The 17,675-nt window shown below is 40.5% G+C and overlaps 2 protein-coding genes across 2 annotated transcripts in view; both read left to right on the top strand.

The window, feature by feature from the left end:
• The window catches only part of LOC308102997 (urokinase-type plasminogen activator-like), a gene marked incomplete at its 5' end in the record, with an annotated part of 68,018 nt that overhangs the window by 48,574 nt on the left and 1,769 nt on the right, over positions 1-17,675 (top strand). The window contains 5 exons of the mRNA XM_080452853.1: positions 14,820-14,943; positions 15,041-15,138; positions 15,378-15,461; positions 16,649-16,826; positions 17,091-17,242. Of these exons, the coding sequence (XP_080308979.1) occupies positions 14,820-14,943; positions 15,041-15,138; positions 15,378-15,461; positions 16,649-16,826; positions 17,091-17,242 (636 nt within the window). The remainder of the gene's footprint in view (positions 1-14,819; positions 14,944-15,040; positions 15,139-15,377; positions 15,462-16,648; positions 16,827-17,090; positions 17,243-17,675) is intronic.
• Positions 21-1,586, top strand: LOC308103850 (zinc-binding protein A33-like; the record flags this gene model as incomplete). Its single annotated transcript, XM_080454040.1, has 1 exon — positions 21-1,586. The coding sequence occupies one exon, from the start codon at positions 21-23 to the stop codon at positions 1,434-1,436; it is 1,416 nt and encodes a 471-aa protein (XP_080310166.1). The 3' UTR covers positions 1,437-1,586.

Genomic DNA, 17,675 nt, shown 5'->3' with positions numbered 1-17,675 from the left:
TAGCTTCACTCAGAGACAGAATGGCTTCCAACTCGTCTCTTCCAGAAGAGGATCTTTCCTGTCCTGTGTGTCGTGACATCTTTAAAGATCCTGTTGTCCTGTCATGTAGCCACAGCTTCTGTAAAGAATGTCTGCAGAAATGGTGGAGACAGAAGAGAATAAATCAATGTCCAGTTTGTAAGGAAATACATTCAACGGATCATCCACCCCGTAACCTGGCTCTGAAGAACCTGTGTGAGGCCTTCATACAGGAGAGACATCAGAGAGCTTCAAAACGTCAGAGAACTTCTTCAGGGTCTGAGGATCTCTGCAGTCTGCATGCTGAGAAACTCAAACTGTTCTGTCAGGAATGTCAACAGCCAGTGTGTGTTGTGTGTCTTCATTCAGAAAAACACACCAACCACAGTTTCAGACCCATCGATGAAGCTGCTCTGGATCACAAGAAGGAAGTCCTGAAATCACTGAAGCCTTTACAGGAGAAACTGAAGGTCTTTAATAAAGTTAAAGCAAACTGTGACCTAACAGCAGAACACATTGAGGTCCAGACCCGGCACACAGAGAGGCAGATTAAAGACAAGATTAAAAAGCTTCATCAGTTTCTACAAGAGGAAGAGGAGGCCAGCATCACTGCACTGAGGGAGGAAGAGCAGCAGAAGAGTCAATTGATAAAGGAGAAGACTGAGGGTCTGAACAGAGACATATTAACCCTTTCAAACAACATCAGAGCCATAGAGGAGGTGCTGAGAGCTGAACACATCTCATTCCTGCAGAACTACAATACCACAATGGAAAGAGTCCAGTTCACACTGCAGGACCCACAGCTGGTCTCAGGACCACTGATGAACGTGGCCAAACACCTGAGCAACCTGACCTTCAGAGTCTGGGACAAGATGAAGGACATTGTCTCCTACACTCCTATCATTCTGGACCCCAACACTGCCCATCCAAGACTCATCCTGTCTGATGATCTGACCAGTGTGAGATGTGGAGGAAGACAGCAGCTTCCTGACAACCCAGAGAGGTTTGACTCTTGTGCCTTAGTTCTGGGTTCTGAGGGCTTTAACTCAGGGACCCACAGCTGGGATGTTGAGGTTGGAGAAAGTTCATTCTGGGTACTGGGTGTGTTAGCAGAGTCTTTTCAGAGAAAGGGAAAAGATCCGATTCAAATGTTGGGTATAATGTTATGGGAAGGTAAATACATAACGTTATCAGAGCCATCCACTTTACTCTCAGTGGAGCAGAAACCTCAGAGGATCAGAGTGCAGCTGGACTGGAATGAAGGAAAGCTGTCATTCTCTGACGCTGATACTAACACACACATAAACACCTTCACACACACTTTCACTGACACGCTCTATCCACACTTTTTCACTGATTCTCTCCCTCTGAAGATTTTACCAAGGAAGGTCAGTGTAACTCTGGAACAACATAGTTAGACATGATGATGCTGATGCTGAGACATGACTTAATTTTGAGAATCTAAATGATTGTCTTGTGGTCTAATAATAATGGCAGATTATTATATGCTCATAATGGCATGATAGTGTTAATGATGGTTAGTGATGATGGTTACATTTGGAGAATGAGGGGAGTGTTGGTTTAGGGGTGTAACGGTTAAACTAATCGATTTAAATGATTATGAGAAATAATATATTTTAATAAACTAATTGACTTTCAAAAATAGCAGAAAAAGCAGATATACCAACTCACAATAATATATGACATGAGAACCTCTAGATCGGCTGTATGTGTGACACTGTTTTGGGACAAAATAGGGCTTAAGTCATTCATCAGACGTTTTCAATTATATATTAAAAAAAATGATACTTGTGTTTATTCATTGATATACTGTAATTACAATTAAATAAATATGTGCTTTACTATTTTGCTAAATATAAAACGTTATAAATAGAATAATCGCTAAGAAGATAAGTGCTAGATACAGCCCTAAACTGGGTATTAATACTTTTCAATAAACACATGGGTGATCCTCCAGAATGATACATGTAATCAATTATTAAAAGTAATTTAATCACATTTATATGTTCTTTCACTGTGATACAGTCAGAACTGTGTGGTGTCATGAATGCAGTTTATTTTTCCATCTCTGTAAACTCTCATTGTGAAATCCACTTGGTGTTTATATATATTATATATTCATAACTTCTTCCACTTTGGTGCTAAAATGTTTTTGCATTACTGTTGCATTATTTTTGCTACTTTTCTTGATGGGTATTCACGGTGGTTCTCTACTGTTGTTTGGATCACTGTTTCTAAACAAATGTTTGTACACTGAGTTAAAATAAACACTAAGGATTTTACTGTGTAGATTGGGTGGTCTGTTGCCTAATGCACATTAAACTGGTGGTCTTTCAAGGGAAAAGGGTTTAGTATCATAGATCATTGCACTGATGTTGGTAATTTATGTTTAAGTGAATACTCAGATTTATTGTTTCCTCTGTTACCAGTTCAAGTGTGATTTTACATTTGTTTGTACCTGTGTGTTGATTCTACTGTCAGTTTAGAGTTCTTTAAGTGGACAGTTGCTAGTATTTCATGTGACCTTAAATAGTTTTAAATACTGCACACGTGTCTTTAGTTTTATACACTCTGACACTCTTTTAGTCAAAATGTGTCAATGTTCCTGACTGTTGAAATAAAGACTTGATCACATTGCCTTGGATGTGTTTTTACCCGCTTGCGAAAGCTGCGGGTCTATGAAGAGGCAGACCTACGACTCATCATTCGACAGATTTGCATTCGACAGATTCATTTGCATTCGACAGATTCATTTGCATTCGACAGATTTGCGTCATTGGCTGTCGTTTAAGCCAATGGGATACTTTCCCATACTCTGAACGGGCGGCCTCATCCTCCCAAGCTATGGGACTATGCATTCCTCTGAGCGCTAGCCTAATTTGGCTAATAGTTAGCTTGTATGATGTTACTAACTAACTGTTTTTAGCCAAGCGCGCTAATGTCCGCTCCCCATTAGTTATCGACGCAAGTCGCGTTATTACTCTCGTAATTTTCATGTATTGTACATCCCAAAATAAAATGTATTAACCATGTTATGGTGCTGTAATGACTTTATATTTTCTCAACATAATACTGTCTTTCACACGGGCCTTGGAAAAGAGGATCGCTTCCGCCATTTTCTTCTTCGTTGGTCTAAACAATGACACGGTTGCCAGATTTTGAGAGAAAAATAAGCAACCAGGTCTATGAAAACAAGCCCAAAGATTTACGTGACTATTAGGCTACATGAGCACTTTACACCTATATGCATCGGCTATTTGATAATAGACGATTTGGAAATAGCCAATCTACAAGCTCACAACACAATAATAACAAATAAAAAGCAACTACCTACATTTACAAGCAACTTCGCAGAACACAAGGTCGCTTGTAATTAGTATACATGGCAACACTAGTACGAGTACTTTTCCCACCACTGTTGCTGTTTTTAACATGACTGCCCTGTTTACACATGAATGCATACACACTACAACCAAGGTTACTGTAGCAACATTTTTCATGTAAGGTATGACGCTAAAATCAGCTGCATTTCATCACAAAAAAGCAGATCTACAAGCTCCCAACGCATCGCCCCCTTGTGAGCTTGTAGATCTGCTATTTTTTATTATGCCGTTTTATTGAATACTTCATTTACAAAAGACATTAATGAAACCAAATGGACCCATTTGGGTTTTCCTTTCATGTAAGCCAGTAGTGAAAAGGGCAAACCTGCTGTTATGCATTACAACTCAAGCCTAGCTGTTTCAAACAGTGAAATCAAAACACAAGTTGTGAGCTTCACTTTTATAAAGGGTTAGGGTTACATTGCAGTATTGATACTTTTACTTAAGCAAAACATTACAGTACTTTTTCCACCACTGTTGATGTTTTTACCATGACTGCCCTTACGCTACCTGTATTCTATGGACTCACTTAGTTTATTGTGAAAATAGTTTATTTCTTTCATACATAAATGAATACTAACTGGTCACCACCGGTCTTTTGTCCAGGAACAATGCATACAACACTATCAACCAGTCCTCCTGGGTGTGTGTGTGTGTGTGTGTCTTCATTTTTGTTGTTCATACATTTCTAAGTGAAACACTGTAGTTTTGACTTGGGTAAGGGTAGGCTACATTATGAAGTAACTATATCAGCTGGTGAAAATAGCAGATCTGTGAGATTGTAGATCAATTATTTTCACTATCATTGATATTGTACACACCACACACACACACACACACACACACACACACACACACACACACACACACACACACACACACACACACACACACACACACACACACACACACACACACACACACACTTTATATTGGTAGCCAACCAATGAACCTCTGTGGAGTTATTTTTGTTGCATTCGAATGGCTGAGATTTCATTTTAATGACAACTTCTACATTTTGTGCTGCAGATTGGGGCAAAAATAGCCTGCCGCAAGCGGGTATATTATGACTTTGTCATTTCTTGTTTCTATAACACTCTACTTTGAAATTCCTGTGAGTGAGTGAGTTGTACATTCACTGCTTTTATAGTTAGTGTTAGTATCAAATGTAGCAGATGAATAATGTGTGTGTGTGTGTGTGTGTGTGTGTGTGTGTGTGTGTGTGTGTGTGTGTGTGTGTGTGTGTGTGTGTGTGTGTGTGTGTGTGTGTGTGTGTGTGTGTGTGTGTGTGGGTGCGTGTGTGTGTGCGTGCGTGCGTGTGTGTGTGTGTGTACTTTAAGGAAACAGAAATAGGAACTCTCCAAAAAATGTTAAAGCTCTAATGAAAGTCTAGTTCATCATTCAATCAAGCTTACATGTTTCTGCCTAACATAGACCTTCTACAGGGCAAGCACCAAAAACACCACCAAGCCACTATAAATATCTATAGTAGCATGAACTCAATACACATCTGTTTTTTCCCCCAACTTCACACAGTGCACACTGCCAACCTTGATTGATATTGATTGATATAATCAATAACTATATTGATATTGAGAAAAAACTAAAAAAAAATTTAAAAGCCATAACACAATAATTATTTGTTTTCATTAACATTATTGTGTTTTATTTGTTTTTGTTTGTGTTATGTCTTTGCCATAGAAGGAAATAATCAATACAAAATATTATTGCGGGGAAAGTGCAGTAACATTGCTTAACTAGGCCTATAGTGATTCCAATATTAAGTATTAACATCCAATATAACAACTACAATGGAAATATTACAAGTAAGTTATTCAGCCCAAGGACCCCCTAGCTGAGAGAGAGAGATGAAGCAGGGACCCCCACTACATATTATATACAATTATATTGCAGATTAAACTTTTTCGTAGATTCCATATAGTTTCATTGTTTGACAGCACGATCATCAGTTCTGTCAGATAACTCACGAATAGATTGAACCAATATTATAGACCGAATATATTTAAGAAATATAATAGAATACAAGTGTGGATGTAATCTTTTATCTTGGCGTTCAGGCTCTGCTATATTTTTTCTCCTTGCTCAGGCCAATCATACAGCCGTCATTAACCATTAAGAACAGGGAGATAGATATACATAACAACCCCCCATGGGGAACAGACCAATAGCAGAGCCTACTGGTGGTGCTGTGGTGGTGGTGGGAGCAGACGCCGCATGACAACAAGCTAGAACACACAAGCGGATGGAATGCCCGATTCAAGAGAACTTAAATACCCGCCCAATTGGACAGCTGATTGCCACGTCAGTGTATGATGTATGGGTCTTGCATGACGCTGTGTACAGCCACATAGAATGAGCAATGCATGTAACCTCTCGAGTGTATGCTGCCAGAACTAACTCGCAGGCTACGTATAATTGTTTTTTGCCACTTAAACCATCAATACTTCCCTCTACACTACACCTCTTTGCCGAACATAGTCGATCTACCAGCTCACAACGCCTGGTGTTGTGAACTTGTAGATTTGCTATTTTTGGCTAAAGTTCTCAGTTTATTAAACAACACAAAAGTGATAAGCTATTAAAATATGATATAACTTTTACCCCTGAAACCACTGACTAAATAATTGTGTATATCCAGCAGCAGCAAAGAAGCATGAAACTTATTGGACAAGTTAGACCTGACTTTTTATATCATTTTATTTTATTTTTAGATTTGTTTGACTCTTTATATGATTTATTTCTTGGAAAGTGTTTTTGTTTCGTTACCACTGTGTGTCAGGGCTGGACTGGGACAAACATTTGGCCCTGGACTTTTTGGCCTAGACCGGCCCACCACAACCGGCAAGCAGATACTCTACCGCCCGCCCTGTCGAGGCACATACAAACACACAAGCCCTCAATACCACCACTTTTACTGAAAAACATCCCTCCATGTTCTGCAGCCTTGAGTAAAATAAATGACGCGACCCATACACAACTACACATATACAAATAAATAAATATGATAGTTAGCCTACAGTACTCACTAACAAGGGGAGTGTGTTGCTCTTAGGAGGATGCAAGCTAAAGCACATCATGGCACTGGCAGCAAGAAAGCCTACTCTGGGGAGATCATCTCCACTGGAGATGATGTATTGGACCTATTACAAGCCTGGATATGATATGAGAATGTGTGAATTATGAACACTAGCCCATACCCGGTCGACCCAAGACACCAACCAAGACGGACAGACAGAGGTTTACTCCAATTGATGATTACATGCAAAAAATTGTCTGCATGCAATTGTCAATCTTCAGGATATATCGGTTATCAAACTGGCCCTGACAGTCATCTGTACACAGAATATAAATGAGTTATGAGTAATTACAGAACACACCCATGGGGTGAAGCAGTAGATGAATAGAGCTCACCTGACATTCTCACCGTCTTATATTGGAGACGATCCAATCAACAAAACTAGAGTCAACACCAAAGTAGTTTACAGAGTTATTATTATAGTTATATACATAATTGTGAATAATAGATCATGCAAGGTGACAGTAGCGTCCTGTACACCCTGCCAAGACCTACAGCATATGCAAACTACACAAATTTCACGATACAATACACGATGTTGGGCTCACGATATCGATATTTTTTTATTTTATTATCAACCTTGGCCATAATGACCTGTATTGCACATTCTGTGCCCCGGGAACCTTGGGCTCTTTTGTCCATAATTATGGTATGGCAATGTCCGGGGATTATGGAGTTCTGGGGAAATGTGTTGGGGACTGTGTTACAGACTTAATGGGAGTACAACTGCCAAAGGACCCGTTCGTACATCTTTTGAATGATGACTCTAAACTGGCTCTTACTGGAAAGTCACGCAAAGTCTGGCTGGCAGGACTTACAACAGCCAAAAAGATTATAGTCCAACGCTGGAAACCTCCACATGACTTGTCCAAAACACACTGGTTAAGGAGCTTTTTGGACATTGCCTATCTGGAATTGTCATCGGCAAGGATTAACCATGCTCAACAGAGCACCATGTCACAATGGTGCAGTGGATGAGTTGTGTGATGCTTGATTGATGGAGTGGTGGAGGGAGGGGGGGATGGTTTCCTGCACCGTTGGTGTGTGAATGTGAGTGTGAGTGTATTGCGCTTTTGAGAAAGGTGCTTTAGAAATGCTAGAAAAACAGCATCTGAAAGTTTGATGATATGCATTTTTACACGTGAGTGCAGCAGTGGCCACTTTTCCATTGCATCTTATGAGCGGTGGGTTTTATTTGGTGCCGGCCTGCGCGCACATACTGGTTCTTATCAGTGTGATGTTGTCTGATAAGGGGTCTATTAGTAGCAGGAGTTAATCTATGGTTCTCTTCCAGATGTCATTGAAGGTCATTTTGGTCCAATAGACCAAGGCATCTTGTATCTGGCATCCTGATTAATCAAATATTGGGAGCTTATTTTTCATTGTGTGGATATTTCTTACTTTTGTAGTTATTTATTTACCCTGTGCCTAAACCCATTTTGGTTGTATCATGATGTGCATACCAATTGACAGTTTTTCTACCTACAGTATGTGTCTGTGGCAATGAAATTTGGCCAAATAAATTCTCTATGCTCATCACCAATGGCCAAGCAAAGAGGAACCTTGACATTATGCTTTTGGCCTCAAGGACAAGCTGCAGGAAGCACAGATGATAATGTGGTGCTTACAGTTTACAGTTAGTTTATTTACTGTGAAATCAACTGTGAAATCAATTTCCTCAATCATTTCATGCACAAGTATTGCGCTCTTTTTATATTTCAACAGCCCTTCTTTAGAAATCAAATAAGCAAGGAACATCAACCCTTTCTTCACACTCAAACACACACTTACCCATGATGGTGGTGTGAGTGTCTGACTGATGCACCTCATGAAGCTCCTTCCTCAGCTTTTTAGAGATTCCAATGCTGTTTAGCACTTGCTTTTTGCATGCCCCTCTAAAGTCCTATAGATAAACTGGTACGATAAACATGCACTTCAAAGGCATTATGGTGGTTTCTGTCTTGTCAAAAGTGAATGTTTAGGCTATATTCCCTCAGGTTTCAGTAGGACTTCTGGTTGTTGACATGAATAACCAAGCCCTTTGACAAGAAATACAAAGTTAATAACAGCGACAATTCACACAAAGACTTTGGCTAGGGCCCCCCTGAGCTCTTGGGCTCCTGGGCTTGGGCCCGGTAGACCCATGCGGCAATGCACCCCTGAATGTATCGTTTTAAAGCTATACTATAACATGCAATGGGATGTTTCTAATTGCAAAAAAACTATAACTTGTTGTGAGTATACAGCATGTTGTTTAGACCAGGGGTATTCAATGTTTTTCAGGCCAAGGACCCCTTAGCTGAGAGAGAGATGTAGCAGGGACCCCCTACTACATATTGTAGAAAAGTATGTTGCAGATTATACTTTTTCCTAGATTTCCTAGATAGCTTCATAGACTTGTTCGACAGCACTATCATCAGTGCTGTGTATCATGATTTTTGGTTTGGTTTTTGGGTCTTTTCTATTAATGTTGGATTCATGTTCATGTGTATTGTCAAACCTTTAACCACTTAAACCCTTAATACTAAATAAACTTGACCTTTGGCTCTGTACGTGATCTGCTCTTTTTTTTTATACCTCTACACCAAAACTCTTTGCCGAAAATAGCCGATCTACAAGCTCACAACAGCGGTGTGTGCTTATCTGCTATTTTCGGATAATGTTCCCCTCAGAATAGGGATTCTAGGGTTCCAGTGGTTAATGTAAAAAAAAAAAAGTTCCAATCACACAAAGATTTGGAGACCCCCCCTGTAGTAACTCCAAGGACCCCCTACGGGTCCCTGACCCCCTGTTGAAGACCCGTGGTTTGGACAGCTTCATTGAGGCACTACATTGTTCTCTTTGACTATCTACCTTGCTGTTTGTTGTAAACTAGAGTGCTTGTAGATCTGCTATTTTTGAAAAAATCTTGAAAACAATTTGTTTCGATTTTTTTCCAAAAAACTGTTAGGATTTAGAAAACATTTTTAAGAATCGCTATACAGGTCTTTATGCTGTTCTCACACTTCCTGTCTTCGCACAGAAGACAGGAAACTGAATGTGAACGTGAATGTGCACGGTCATGTGTCGTGTGTAAGTGGGCCTGTGTACAGTATGTGCAGTATGTGCAGGTGAGAATATGTTACTTGGTATAATCAGTAAAAGAGTGATGAAACAATACGTCAAAACAGCTATGAGGCTGGAGGCTATGATATTTTGTTTCAACATAGAATATGATTCATAACATCCTCATTGTTTTCCAGATTGATGTCAACATTTCCAACGAAGCCCCACTGTCTCTACAAGTAATTTTAATCAGTATAATTAGTTACATATCTTGAACCTGATGTGTGTGTGTGTGTGTGTGTGTGTGTGTGTGTGTGTGTGTGTGTGTGTGGTGTGTGGTGTGTGGTGTGTGGTGTGTGTGTGTGTGTGTGCATACGTACGTGCAAGTCTGTGTGTGTGTGTGCATACGTACGTGCAAGTCTGTGTGTGTGTGTGTGTGTGTGTGCATACGTACGTGCAAGTCTGTGTGTGTGTGTGCATACGTACGTGCAAGTCTGTGTGTCTGCATACGTACGTCTGAGGGGCGTGCTGGGACCAAAATTCAGCTCTGGGATTTTCCGAACCGGCCCACCGTTTTGTCAACGGAGGGTGGGGGGGTTTGCAACCGGGGGGGGGCGTTTTAACCAGCAACCCTATGTAAATTACGCCACTGCTGAAAAACGTCCCAGCCCAACAGTAACGTAACTAATAATTGGGCCGCGCGACCCGGAAATTACCGTAATAATCCTAAAATGGGAGCAAACTAATTTTTCAATAATTAAAAAAAAAAAAAAAAAAAAAAGTGCAATTGTGCGTGTGTGTGTGTTTGTGTGTGTTTGTGTTTGTGTGTACTGTATGCTACACATACTCTGGAATGTCTTGCATTGCCCTTCATTGTGGTAAATTTGATGAAATACCAGATAAACAGCAATATATTATGTCATATTCCTCCGTCACAACTACCATAGAAAATTATATTGAAGGTACGTGTCAGGACCAAGGGAATAGAGATGTGTGCAGGGGCGTAGCCAGAATGCTGGCAGTAGCTGGGCCTGGGCATTTGTGAGTGCCATGCGATTTTTTTGGGCCATGCGATTTTTTGGGCGGTTTTGTGCGGATTTGGGAGTTTTTCGGGCGGTTTTGTGCGGATTGGGTGAATATATTAGGGTGGATGTATATTTTAAAAAAAAAGAATTTTTTTTTTTTTTTTTTTTTGGTGGGCACAACAGCCAGGTGGGTGGGCCCAGGCCTACCTATGCCCACCCGTGGCTACGCCCCTGGATGTGTGATGATGGAATCTCACCCCTTTAAGCTTTCAAATAGTTTCAGTTGTAATGATAATACATTCAATTTATATAGCACTTTTGTAAGTACTCAAAGTCGCTTTACAGAACCAAAATAAAACAACTTTATTAGGAAAAGCTAGTTAAAATGTTAAAAACTATAGAATAATAGGTAGGGAATGCAAGACTGAAAAGGTGGGTTTTGAGTGTGGTTTTAAACGTGGCGAGGGTGGGGGCAGCTTTGATGTGAGTGAGTTCCTCTATACATTTAATATTGAAAATGTATAGAGGAAACAAATGAAATAATATGAATGTACTACATAAATAATATCCCATCCTGCACTTAGTAACTGGTTTAATTATTTCTCTATTCAGAAGAAAGGAAGTGTCAGTAACATCCGTTATTCAAGGTGTGATGAGGTAACTATGGTGAGGTCACCTTTATTTATGGTGGTGAATTGAAATAGGTTTATATTTTCAGCAATTTTATACTCTATTTTTACAACCGAAGAGGCCAGCTATCTAGCACAGTGTTCGTTTGTATATCTGCACCAATGACCAATATAAACACATACAATACATACAATTCACACTACTGTACATACATACAGTACATAGTACAATACATACATCCTCCTATAATTCTACAAAGCTCTGTGAGGGTGGTGTGAGGGTGGTGAGGTGGTGAGCCCAAAAACTCTTCTGCCCGGTTCTGGTGGCTGGAGCAATTGCTCTGCATTTGCACACAGACATTCACCATTACCATGCGCACGGAACAGCGAAGCCCGTTTTTCGATTCCCCCAACTGTCAGCTGTTTATTAGCGTTTTTATATAGAAGAATCGCCATGGTTACGGCTGCCCAGCTATGGGATGAATGGCTCCCGGGTTGCCAGATCATGTGCCCATATCCCCCCACGGGTATGGACTAGTACATAATAATTAGACCTATTTGATCCTGTGGGGGAAGTTCAGTTTTCATCTTCACCCAGCCGATTGCTAGCCTGGCATTGGCCAGACTGATAACGTGGATTCACTCTCACGTTCCTCCACAGTATCAGTCTGGACTTCAGCCCATAGGGAGCGAGTATGAGAAATCAGAAAATGATCGGGCCAATCAGTGACTGGGTTTCAACTGCTGTCGGTACAACAGTGAAAAGCAACAAAATCATTTTCTGATTTCTCATACTCACTCCCTATGGGCCGAAGTCCAGACTGATACCGGGGAAGAATGTGAGAGTGAATCCACGTTATCAGTCTGGCCAATGCCAGGCTAGCCGATTTCTGCCCAAGTTGACTTCAGCGCAGGGGGGAAGCAGTTAGGGGTTAAGTGTCTTTCTCAAGCAAACCTCGACACATTTCCCAGGCAGGGATCTTTAGCTTCCCAGGTGGCCTCAGTCTCTACATATTCAGCTATGGCCGCCCCAAACATATGTTGCAATGATTGCAGATGTGTTTCAAAATGAAACAATTTTTTTTCCAAAGATTTGTCAGAGAATGACATCATGATACTGGAAATATTTCAAAGCAAATTTTCAAAATGACAGTATATTATTCCTGTTTATGTGTGCAATAATTTAGTCCGATTTTATTTATATTAATCATGTCGTTTTTTTTCTCATTCAAACTCGAGTTATTTGTTTGTAAGGATAAAGAGTGAGTAACAGAAATAAAATATTCATAGAGGCTATATTAACCACTGGAACCCTAGCTTTCCTATTCTGGGGCAAACATTTGGCAAAGATTGCAGATCTACAAGCTCACGTTTAGTTTCTACGAAAAGATCTGATAGAAGGAAAAAGGAGGGGGCCTAGTATAGACCCCTGGTGGACACTGCTCACTGACATATTTAGCAGGTTTTCAGGCCAAGGGACCCCTTAGCTGAGAATGAGACAAAGCAGGGACCCCCACTATACAATTGTGTTGAATATTGAACTTTTTCATGTTCCTCCCAGAATAGGGGTGATAGCTAGGGTTCAAGTGCACGGTTAAATGTAATACCATGCACCCCGCCTATTGAAGACCAATGAGTAAATGGGGTTTAAGTGCGTAGTTTCTATCAAACATTCCAGTGAATAAATGCAACCACCAAATTTTTTATATGGTAATGTAGAGCGTGGGTACGGGTGCTTGTATATCAGAGGATATGACATACTCTGTGGTTTATGATTTGGTGAACAATATAGAGAATAATCTATCATGACTGATGTTTCGTTATGATAGATTAGATCCATCATGATCGGCCCCTCCTCCCACCAACAGTTTTTATAGGAGCGCCAACAGAGGACAGCCAGCCAGACAGAGAGAATCACAGCTACAAAGCCAGAGATGTTTATTGCTTGTGAGGGACCTACTCCAGACTGCTTCCGGTGATTATACAGACGTATCCTGAAAACAGGCAGATATTCCAGAGACTAATAGAACCATAATAAGAGCTGACTCACAGAGAATCACAGAGAAGAGGTCTGGGTGATAAGGTAAGCAGATTGCAATGCTGTATGGGATTCTGTTGCATGCTTAGTGGTGAAACCTTTTAAGTTGTAGGTCATTTAATGGATAGTGATGATTTAAAAAGTGTGTTTTTTTTAACAGTTTGGTGAATGACAACAGAAGAATGTGAGTGATTGTGAATGTGGATTATATTAAGTGACTATCAAAACTCCAGCATCCAGAAAAGTGTGCTGTTAAAGTTTAAACAAATTGCTTTCAATTCTTAATATTCTCCTGATAATGTAGCCTGCAGTGTGTGAAAAACCCAAATGCACAGCATTCCAAAACATGCAGTGATGTACAGTATATACATATACACTGCATTCAACAACCATAATTGATAGCGCAATCACAGATAATGACTGTAGAATGTTATCAGTACAGTACAGTACAGTACAAAATGACCATGCTCTAATTGTCTGGGAAACACAGCCACAAACGTATTTTAGTTTAGATGGACAACTTCCCATTCTCAACACAAAACATGCAATGGGGTATGCATACTAAATGGTCATACAACTTCAAATGTGACGTAGTTAGGCAAGTGCACTTGTCTCTCTATGTTGAGGAAAATGCCATATAAGGGAAGGGTGTGTTTTCAATGTACTTGCTGAGGATTACAGATTTCATATTTCTAATTTTTGTCTCATATATGTTCCATATAGGAAAGAGGAGCCTGAAGTGATGGACCTGTTAGTCATTTTAGTGCTTATAGCTAGCATCCTCTTCTGTACTGATGCGGTAAGCACCAATAAAAGGAAATTAAATACAGATTCTTCTTCTGCTTCTCTCAGAGCTTGAGAACACAATGTTGACAAAACTAACACATCTTGTTTGTCTTCCTCAGGTTTCTACAAGGAAGTGGTCATACCGAAACACTGAAAGAGGTAAGGCCCTCTTCAATTATGAATCAATGTCTTCATTTTTGGGGTAATCCATAGCATAAATTGTTTGCTTTGCAATGTAGACAGAGTCTGTATGTAATCAATGTTTATAATAAACAGTGATGGAAGCAGTACTAATGACTAAGTTGTTTATAAGTAAAGTATCAATACCCTATTGTAGAAATAGACTGTTACAAGTACAAGTTTGGTATTCAACATTTACTTGAGTAAAAGTACAAAAGTATTGGCATCAAAATATACTTAAGGTACCAAAAGTAAAAGTACTCGTTATGCAGAAGGTCCCATTTCACAAGTTTTCAAATGTATAAAAATCGTTTGAAATTTTGCAGATCTACAAGCTCACATTGCGTCGCTTTGCAACGCGTTGTGAGCTTTTAGATCGGCTATTTTCAAATTGCCAAAGTATATAGGTTATAAATTGTTGAAATTTGGAAATACTCCAGTAAAGTAAAAAAATACCTCAAAATTGTACGCCGTACTTAGTACTTAGTACGGTACTTGTGTACTGTAAATGTGCTTAGTTACTTTCTACCACTAATAATAAAACAAAATAATAATAAAAACACCATCCCACTCATATGTTTCCTGTGTGATCAACAGAGTGTCTGTCTGACGATGGGACAAGTTACAGGGGTTCTATTGCTAGATCTGCAAGAGGCGGCATGTGTCTCTTTTGGAACAGGTTTGTCCCCTCACTGGGACTTGATTTTAACAATTACTGCAGGTATGTTGACAGAACCACTCACTTTTACATATACCTGGTACTTTGAAATATGCCTTTGTGAAAATTCAGATTCTAAATGATTGATTTTGATTGTTAGAAATCCTGATGAGAGCCTGATGCCATGGTGTCGCGTCATGAGAGGAGAAAGGACCGTGAAAGAGTTCTGTGAAATTCCTAAATGTGGAACTGAGACTGGTGAGAGGAAGGTTAAATTACTGAAGCCCTATATACTTTGTCGTACGAGGAATGGCAAAAATAGCAGATTTACATGCTCAGAACGTGTTGCATTGTGAGCTTGTAAATCTGCTGTTGTAGCTAATTTTGCCTATAAAGACATGCCTAGAGTAGGCATGACACGGGTAAAATAATAGACAAATGGTTGGACATTTTACCCATGAAATGAATATTGTTGTAATTATCTCCTATCACTACAGCTACTACTACAACAGCTACTAGTACAACAGCTACTACTACAACAGCAGCAACATCTACAGTAACTCCTGTTTCAGTGGACACAGGTTTGTTTAACTATATTCCAAACTATACTACCATGATAATGGTGTTTGTAAGGGGTGTACCCTGGTTCGGCATTTTACCCATACAGTAGGCTATAATTAATAATAATATATATATTTGTATGGGGTGTAGGACAGAGGTGTCATTTCAGAAAAAAAGAAAAGAAAAGAAAATAGAGGGTGGCCAAAAAAAAGTGGCATAATGAATTAATGTTTGTGCGCACCCGCACACACCCGCGCGCACACACACACACACACATAAATAACATACATAAAACATAATTACAACATTTTTTTTAATTTATTCATTGCCATTGGACAGTTGCAAACTAACAAACACGGAGAAGTTCAACAATCTGGATATGATAATGATTAATAGATGAGCCCTAGGAATGTTTTACTGATTAACCCGTCAAAAAAGCCTATCAACAAAACCAAGCAAGTTCACATGCATGGCGTGATGTGCATGAAATAGAGACTTCACACCTCCCCACCCCACAAATGTCTGTGAAAAACTCTGAATCTGCTGCTGTGCATTGTTAGTACTGCTTAAAGGTTTAATGACATTCACTTTTACACCACATTCAAAGTCTTTGTCCTGGTCCTTCAAAAGTGTACAAAAAGTTTTAAGTGAAAATTCCATTCCAGTGATCCATGGCAGGTGTTTTTCTCTCACATTTCTAAAGCCTTTTCAACTGAAATGAAAAAATAAATCTTTGCCTGCGGGTGTCGCTGGTGAGGGATTTTGCCTGTCAATCATCGCCTCTGCTCCGCCCCCCCCCAAAGGAAAGGATAGGGGAGGGGAGGGGCGAGGAGGAGAGTGGGCGGGATTAATCGACTGTGACCTCACTGTCGAAGGGCCAAGCTCAGATTACTTTTCAGCCTAATTATTAAGAAAACCCCAGACCACAGAAAATCCACTGAATGTTCTAAGTTCAGGTTTTTTGGGTGTAATCGAGGTCATAAAACCCCAAATAAAACATTGAAAATAAAAAAAGTGAAAATGAATGTCATGATACCTTTAAGGACCCCCAAAATTATATGTACTTGGATGCGGACCCCCCCCCCCCCCCTTCTGAATATGTCGTGTCAGGGACCCCCAGAAGAGAAGATTTGTGTAAAAAAAAATCAAAATTATTCAAAAAACTTATGAGACTGAATTTGCTGTCATTGACTTTCTGTTTGTGTAGAGCTGACGTGTGGAGAGAGGACAGAATGGAGGCAGAGAAAGATAGCGGGTGGATCCATCACACCCATAGAGTCCCAGCCATGGACGGCAGCCATCTTTAAGGGTTCACGGTTTGTGTGTGGAGGCACTCTCATCTCGCCTTGTTGGGTCCTCACTGCTGCACATTGCTTTCCTGATGGGTGAGAGTCACACGCACGCACGCACGCACACGCACACACACACACACACGCACGCACGCACACGCGCACGCGCACGCGCACGCACACACACACACACACACACACACACACACACACACACACACACACACACACACACACACACACACACACACTCACTCACTCACTCACTCACACACACACACACACACACACACACACACCAAATGTAATATTTGAGTTGGGAGTGTAACGTGATAAATGTGAATGTATTGGGTCTCACAGAGAAGGCACCTGGACTCGAAGTTATTCTGTACGTCTGGGCAGGAATTCCATCGCTACTGACGCTACTGATGCTGACGGGGAGCAGAAGTTCACTATTGGACAACTCATCACACACCAGCAATACGATCATATGAGCTACAATAATGACATAGGTGAGCACGTGTGTGTGTGTGTGTGTGTGTGTGTGTGTGTGTGTGTGTGTGTGTGTGTGTGTGTGTTAGCCTGGGACCAGACGAATCTGCCAGTGCAAAAAAAAAAAATTGCCCTCTGCGATTTGGGTCTGGCACCGTTCCATGTGAATTCATTTCCTGCTCCAGATGTCTGGGGTGACCAATCAGGGCCCAGTATTCAAACATGGGAGACTGTGATTGGTAGTTGGTTGTAGGTCTAACCAATTGCGTCCAGAGCCATTGTTTTGATCCCGCCCCCATAGAGGCATCAGACTCATATCCACGCAGTGATATAGTCTGGCTACGCGAAGTCTGGCTACGCGAGGCTGTGTGTGTGTGTGTGTGTGTGTGTGTGTGTGTGTGTGTGTGTGTGGGGGGGGGGGGTTGACTTTGTGTACTGTATATAGTCTGGGTG

This window comes from Gymnoscopelus braueri (assembly GCF_963280865.1).
Source record: "Gymnoscopelus braueri genome assembly, chromosome: 16".
In the NCBI taxonomy this organism is placed as follows: domain Eukaryota; kingdom Metazoa; phylum Chordata; class Actinopteri; order Myctophiformes; family Myctophidae; genus Gymnoscopelus; species Gymnoscopelus braueri.
This window is presented reverse-complemented; position numbering and strand designations above follow the sequence as displayed.